Raw genomic sequence first — 8,296 nt, forward strand, 5'->3', positions numbered from 1 at the left:
TTTAGTGAAATATTGTTTTCAAAGATTAATTTTGTAATTAAATAATTTAGTAAATTAAAACAAAAGATGACAAAATTATCATCATCTTTCTTCTTCATTTTTGCTTGAAAAAATCGATTCACCATTGTTGAAAAGCAAGGAGTTTCGGCCAAGGTTTTTTTCATTGCATGGTATGTATTTTGCATCCATATTTAGTAATTTTATGTTTTTGAGATCGTTACAACTAGGTCCAACTAACCTGGGGATTAATTCATAAAACTGTTAAATGTTTTAGATTATGTCATTGATGATTTTGAAGTGTTTTTGAAGTTTGATGATAGATTATTAAGTTTGGTTGTTAAATAGGACTATTTTGTAAAATAATTTTTAGTGATTTTGATGTTTAAGGATTTAAATGTTAATGTTGTAAAATCTCATGAAAATATTGTGAAATAGAGAAATATAGGGGTTGTTCAAGGGTTATAGAAAAATCAGCTAGCTTCATTTAAGCTTAATTGTGTTCGATTTGATAGTTTCAAGCTTAGGGACTAAATTATATAAAAAGTAAAGTTTAGGGGTAAATTTATAAATGTGAATAAAATGACTTAAATGTGTAAATTGATTGCTTATTTGGTTTGAATTGATTTAATTAAACTAAACTAAATTGTACTTTACATCAAGAAACTTAAAGAGTAGAGGACGTACGAGGAAAAGGAAAATTTGTCGAATAATCCCTGATAGCTGAATCAATAAAATCTTCTTAATAAATTTTCATCATTTTTTTTTGTCCATTTCAAGTTCTTCAACATTTTTTTAATTAATTTTAAGTTGCTCATTATACAATGTTAAGTACATCTCAACCTTGTATTGTTGTAACTCTCATTGAATTCATTCTTCAAATCATTTGTGGATGATTCTCTTTTATGATATTGATGTCAAAAATTAGAGAATAATGACGTCAAAACAAACAATGCAAAATAGAATTAAAATGTATAAATTAAAAATAAGAAAAAAAGTTAAAATAAAACCATAACTTTTGTTGTGCTTAATCTTCTTAGCAGTAATTCTATTTATAGGCGTTTAGACATGTATAACATGTCTAAAATGAAAGGAAGAGGGGTGAAGTGTGAACACTAATTTTATTTTATATAAATTATTCTTTTAACTGTTATGAATTTCTCCCCTTAATTTGCATAATCAATATTAAGAAGTTTTGTATTACTTTTTACATTAATATTAAAAATATATATTTTTTAATGTATTTATTATTGCATATGACATTAATTTACTTTTAAAAAAAATAAATCTTTAACTACTTTCAAGGACAGAGGTATGAAGCAAATAAAGTTTAATATGTTAACATTATAAGTAAAAATATATATTCACTAATTAATCGACTTAGTTACAAATAGTGTTAGTAATAAGTTATATTTTAAAATGGAGTATTAATAATCAATAATCCAAATACGTAAAAAATTGTATTGAGGAGTTATTCAAAATGTTTAATAATTAATTATTTGGAATTAATGTAACAACAAGAAAAAAAAATCATATTTAAAACTTAATTTTAAATACAGGACTCCTAAATATAACTAAAAAGGAAATATTTTAAACAACTAACCTAGAACTCAATATTTTCATATATATTTTTGTTCATTTTTTTACAATATATATAAAATTTATATATAGACCTGCAACACCCCTTATTCGATCACGAACCTAAACCCGAACAACAGATGCCACATTTCAGCATTGATTTATAAAAGCTTATTTAATACAAACTACTTTAATTTCCAATTATTCAATTGCATTCTCATATTTCGTGTCAATTCACTTATTGTTATTTTATTTTATTTTTTCTTCTCTTCTTCTCTATATACATTGACTTTTAAGTATAACATACATAAACAAATTTTATTTAATAGTAGATTAAAATCAAACATGATATTTTTCTTTACAAATAAAACATGAATATGAACATGAGAAGATTACTGAGACTCTTACATTTCTTCTTAAATTCTCATCTTCAAATTAAACTATTTAAACTTGTATTTATTTTATGTTTTTCATATTTTAACATACTTTTATTTCATTTATAAATTTAGTCTATAAATTTTGAAATTTCAACAATGTAAAACAATACAGCCCAATGCGCAACGGTCACATTTTTATTTATATCTCATTCATCGAGAATTGACAATCAAGTTCCATTTGAAATTTCTAAAACTAGACATTCCATCATTGACATAAAACTTATGATAAAAATTTTAAATCAAACCAATTAATTTAGTTTTTTCTTCTAATCTTCCCTTGTTTTGCCACTAGACAGCTCTGACCATTCTCCACTAATTATTTACTTTTCAATATAAAATTCGTATAATGTTGACATTTGTTTATCTTGAAATTAGACTCATTAATATTTTTAGACACATAAAGTTCATTTTCTAATTATTTTTGTACAATTTTAATAATTTTTCAAATTCAGAACAAAGAAAATCAATCTGACCTTACCTCACTTAAATTTATTTATCTCATAATCTACAATTCCATTACTTATACATTTTCTTATATATATATATATATATATAACACTAGTCACTAGGCTTCAATTTTAGGTTTGATTCAACCTCTAACTCAATTTCTATTTTTTTTAATGAATTTTCAAAGTTGAGCCACTCTTACCGTTGTTTTTTCCAAACCAGTTTACACATTCTTAAAAGATTTTTTTTTCTACAACTAACTATTAATCATTGACACTTTAGTCCATGATTTTTATAACATACCAATACACTTATCACATAAATCACTTTAGTAATTTGAAAAATAACTAGGATTCTTTTGAGTACTTATCTCTTTTTAGCTAGAATTTTCACTTCCCTGGCTTCACCAGTTTCTTTTCTCTTCTTCGTCAGCTCCTTTCCTTTCTCCACGATATTTTCCATCACTCGCTCTTCTTTCTCTTCTTCACTAACATATAGTAAGTCATACATCCCAGTACACATGTTCAAGAAAGGATGAACACGCCAGTCTGCAAGTAGCAAACAGATTATGCCGAATATAAGATACGGGAAACGCTGATATTTAGCCTTTCTTCGTTAAAAAAAGAAGCACAAGCGTTTTCTTACATCTCTCACTGTAAATTTGTCCAAGGAATTCAGCGGTGGCAGCAACCATTCTAATAGATATATGGAGTTGTTTTGATGCTCACCATTGACCAAATCATCATCTACATAGCAAGGACAACTTAGATGCATGTTCTGTATTAGGAAATAAAGCAACAGCATGTGTAAAGACAGCAACCAATTTAGTGAATTCCACTACTAAAGAAAATCAGAACCTGTAGCTCGTACGAGAATCCTGTGTGTCACAAAAGACTGCAACGACCAGAAAGAAATCATAATTAAAAGAATCTACAGGTAGTCATATTTAAGAAAATGGTAGCATGAATCCCTTGTATGCCTACTCTGAATTTTATTTAACAAAAAAAAAAAGACAGCGACTCCACCAAATCTTAATACACTTCTAAGGATATCAATTTAATATTTCATGGCATGTCATACCTCGGAATGGTTTATCAAAGACAAGCAACTAGGTGCTGTTGTTTGTCTATTTGAGAAAGCGCGAGTTCAAAGAACATGATCCTAACATTTTCCAAAATTTCTAAAAAGCAACACCAGATGAGGAATAAGCAAGTTGTAAACACGTGCACAGTTAACATCCTGTCACTTAAGTTTTACTTGTGAAACTTTCATCAGTATTCAACGTTTAAGAATGGAATAATCTTGTATCATATACTTTTAAAATGTATAGATAATCTAGAGTTCATAAAAATTGAAATGACATTAATGACTGTACAAGGACTGATCAGAACACCCGACTAAGCATGGGGACTACTAGCAAACTTGAACTAAAAAACAAAAGTCAGCTTATGACAAGATTCATGCATGTCTCCTCAAAAATACCATAACACGGGAGAAGTATCCTACTTATAAGGCATTACCTGCCAAGCAGCGGGCATATACTCACGGTATGGAAGTTGCTGATCACTAGTTATATTTCTTGAATACGGGTTATCCACTGCAGACCATTTTCTATAATTCCTGACATACAGATTAATCATTTACGTTGAACTCTAGTAGGAATAAGACTTCCATCAAGGAAAAACAACTAATTATATGTGATAATATTCAAAGCTCAGGAAAGCACTTTTCTACTAAGTGGCCAGGGCAATGACATTATATATTTTAAACAAAGATATTTGCTCTTGATAAGAAACAAAACATGAAAAGAAGGGCATAGGGAACCATAAAAAGGGTAAATAAAACTGAAACAGAAACCAAATCTAAGCCATCATGAATACTGGGAATTTTCAAGCATCCCATCTTTTTAACTTGAACCTTTGGAGCAATTCAAACCTATAGCTTTACTAGGAAAACAAGGTATTTGTCATCTCATTTTCATTGTCTGCATGATTAACCATTCTTATCCATATTTCCATTAGGTTTAAACATGAAGGGGAGTGCTAACTTTGTTACATCCACATTAGTTTAGAGAAGTGTATAAACTACAGATTAAATCAAACTAAAACTTCGGCATTCATAGTCAGTCATGAAAAATATGGCATCTAAAACACTACATCAGGCATTTTTTGAAAATAATTTCCAGTAACAGATATGCTTCTAAAGTACAAGACTAACGCATGATATTCTGCCACCAGCTAGAGAGTAACATGAAGCTGCAAACTGCAAGTATAATGGAACCTACCACGTTAATTCATTTGTTGAATATTTGTTGCCTAAGACAACTGCTTTGGTAGCCATCACAAGCATGGGATGCACTAATAGGAGCCTTCTAATCTCTTGAACTACAGCTTCAGACACATTTTGGAGATGCCAGCTTTTCCTACACGTCAACCAAAAATTTCTTTATTGCATACTTACAACTGTGCGTGCATGTGTACATATAGCTATTTAGAAAACAACAATTAGCTAAAAAGGCGAGAAATAACAACTAAATCTGATCCCAGGGGAAGAATAAAAAAAGAATAAACTATAAACATATACCACAAAGAGAACACTAGGCAATCCAAAACACTATAAATGATAGGAAAACTAAAGATAAATACAGGAAAACATAAAAAACAGTTAAATCATTTCTTATATAATATTAGTAAGAAACATTTCAAAAGATTGCTAGAAAACTGTCAACGGATATTAAAATAGTACCTATTATCATACTCCAGTGGAAAAGATGATGAACCACGATCTACCCAGTGAAATGCTCCAATGCTGGTGAACATTTTATTACATGTCAGACGCTATGGGCTTAGAGTATCCAGTCTGTTACTAATTTCAAAGGACTTCAAATTAGATTCTTTCTCTCTGCCTCTCAAAACTAACTCAAGACTTCTTTTCCTTAACTCAGCATATTTGCTTTGTGAAATTTTGGTATTTAGACCCCATTTCAATGAGTTTGAGGAAACCTCGATAGCCTCAGGAAATACAATTTGGTATAATTCTTCAACTACCTGTTGGTAGCATCAAAATATAGATATGCTAGAGCTTTCATAAGAAGGGTCTTTTCTGTTTTCATTTTTCTTTTTATTTTCAGAAACTATTAGCCAAAGTAATTTTGTCAATTCTGCCGATTATTCCAATCCCTTTTTATCCAATTATCGGGATTACTGAATCAACTGAATGCTCTCCTTTAAAACATTACAAATTATTCAGGAGACTGATTGAGTTCAACAGCTATAATACTTGATATTCCATAATGCATCAAACTATTTGCTTTAATCAACATTTCCTAACTGTTACGTCAATAATCTAAGCTACAACTGAAAGAAGATAAAAGGTAACCAACACAAAGGATCGAATTATAGGGATCAATGCCAAACCTGTCAATCAACAGCAAATGAACATTAACACCATGTACTTCCCTTTCCTTTTGAAGCCGATAGTGTAATGTCTGTCATCCAGCAAAACATCACACAGAAACCACCAAACTTATAATCATTTCTTTGCACCAATTTGGTCTCTTTCAAAATTTCAAGTGTTGGTTTCAGACTTAAAAGCAGACTTGCCCGTAATGTACTCCTATTTCTGTTCTTGTGAAAAGAAGCCATGGAATTACTTAGCTTATATTACAGCAAGAATTTGGCCCTCACCTTGAGAGTCGCAAGAAACTCAGAACTGTCATAACAACGGATGTACAAAAACCGTTTCATGCATAAAGCAAACAATTCCTCATTATAAGGTTTCATTCTTGCAAACTGAGCTTCAGAATCCTTTTGGTGACAACCTACTTTACTGCTTGATCCTAAACAGATATGAACAGAACCTAAGTAAAAGAAAACTTGGGGACCTGAAACTGCTAATTTTCATCAAGAAAAAGGACTTACCATTAGCTGCTTCCATGATTCTATGGTTTAGCAATTCCGAGAAACGTAAAACGTCAAATCGACAATCCAAGTCAATGAACATTGCGGAATGCCCCAATCCACCATAACTGACCCCTTTCCACAGCTTGGGAAGTATACAAGTGATGGCAGCCTGGATTAAGATGTGGGTTTTCGAAGAAGAAGAAGGGCCTGCAAGCTCAACAACGTTACCGACACGTAGAGGGACCCTGTGAAGTGGAGGAAGAAGCAAGAAGGGGCGCTCCGTTAGGACCCTGTCTAACATTTCTCTTGCACTCTCGTCTTCAACGAGCCATGCCTTGGCATGAGAACCCATCAGGTTTCTGGGCTAAAAGTTACCAGTTTCTTCAGGAATTATCAAAGCTGGTGTTCATGCATAATGCTCGATATAGCTACTGGGCACTAGCCTTTTACAGTTTCGAAGCAGAAGAGGGAAAAACGTAAAGTTTCCCATGGTATGGGAAGCAGTAGGACGGGTGAGTATTTGGATTCAGGCCTAAACAAGCATTGGGAATTCTATTACTCTCTTTCTAAGCCCAAATTCGTTTTTAAGGTCCATGAAATTTTTATCTTATAATATTTAAGATATCTTAGAATTTGGCATCACCGAGGGATTTACCAAAAAAAGCCCAATTTTTTTAAAATTACCGAAATAGGCCGGTTTTTTAATTATTTACCGGACTGGGCCATTTCCCCCAAAATCGCGCCACGTCGGAGCGATGTCAGGGGACGAGGCAGAAGGTCGCGTCCACGTCAGCGCGACCTGCTGACGTGGACGCGACCTCCTGTCACTTAGCGCGGTATCGGGAACGTGATTTTGACCCTGATTTTTACGCCTAGGTTTTATGGCTTTTAGGGTTTAGGGTGTAGGCTTTTTAGGAGTTAGGGGTCTAGGAAATTTTTTTTTCGAGTTGACGTTTCTGGTTAAATAGTGGGAAATCGCTTCTACTAGGATGCTATTTAAGAAGAAATTGTGAAATAGTGGCCTCGTGGACGCGATTTCGCTACAGTGGTCATGTGAGAAATAATTTTTTTTTGACGTTTTCTGAGGAGGTAGTATAAAATCGCTGATACCAGGATGCTATATGAGAAGAAATTGTGAAATCGCGCCCTCGTGGACGCGATTTCGTTACAGTTGGTCATGTAGGAAATAATTTTTTTTTTGACGTTTCTGAGCAAATAGTGTCAAATCGCGCCCTCGTGGACGCGATTTCGCTACAGTTGGTCATGTAGGAAATAATTTTTTTTGACGTTTCTGAGAAAATAGTGTCAAATCGCGCCCTCGTGGATGCGATTTCGCTACAGTAGCAAGTTTGGGCTGAGGCTATAAATTAGGCAGAGAATTTTCTTAGAATGCATAACTCAGAGCAGAAACATTTTAGGTTAGGGTTAGGAAATTTAGAGTTTCAAAATGAGTGAACGTATTAGTGCTGTTATTTACTACGATGGTGAGGTTTGCCACACCGACAATGGTGTTGTTTTTTTGTCGGAGAATACGATGCGACTGTCATTTAGCCAAAACATAGATTTGACAGAACTCCGTAAAAGAATTAGGCGTAAAATCTTCGGAACCACGCCAATGAAAGTTCAGTCAATGACGTATCGATTTTGTTCTTCTGTTGATCCGGTGACATATGACTCGTTCAACATAAAAGGTGCTCGTAGCTTGGAGGCAATGGTGCAGACTCATCTTGCTAGCGGAGCAACTTATATTGAGTTATATGTACAATTTACGTCACCAAATGATGTATTTCCGTCCGGTGTTCGAGATGTATACACGACCCCTAGCCGACACTCGGTTAGCGTGTTACAAAATACGGAACAGCCCATGTTCGGTAGCGGTGTCGAATGCACATCCCCCCCAAGACACTCTGTCGGTGGATGGGACATGTACGTCGG

The 8,296-nt window shown here is 33.0% G+C and overlaps 1 protein-coding gene across 1 annotated transcript; it reads right to left on the reverse strand.

Moving 5' to 3' along the window:
• Positions 1-2,748: 2,748 nt before the first annotated feature.
• On the reverse strand, positions 2,749-6,884 carry LOC107918646 (DNA repair protein XRCC2 homolog). Its single transcript, XM_016848235.2, has 9 exons — positions 6,380-6,884; positions 6,146-6,297; positions 5,876-5,946; positions 5,205-5,267; positions 4,744-4,881; positions 3,980-4,079; positions 3,317-3,353; positions 3,105-3,205; positions 2,749-3,007 (listed from the first exon to the last, which is right to left on the reverse strand). Exons 1-9 carry the CDS (start codon positions 6,711-6,713, stop codon positions 2,984-2,986), a joined length of 1,020 nt encoding a protein of 339 aa, XP_016703724.1. The 5' UTR covers positions 6,714-6,884; the 3' UTR covers positions 2,749-2,983.
• Between the last annotated feature and the right edge of the window lie 1,412 nt (positions 6,885-8,296).

The sequence above is a fragment of the Gossypium hirsutum genome, chromosome D13 (genome assembly GCF_007990345.1).
Source record: "Gossypium hirsutum isolate 1008001.06 chromosome D13, Gossypium_hirsutum_v2.1, whole genome shotgun sequence".
NCBI lineage: Eukaryota > Viridiplantae > Streptophyta > Magnoliopsida > Malvales > Malvaceae > Gossypium > Gossypium hirsutum.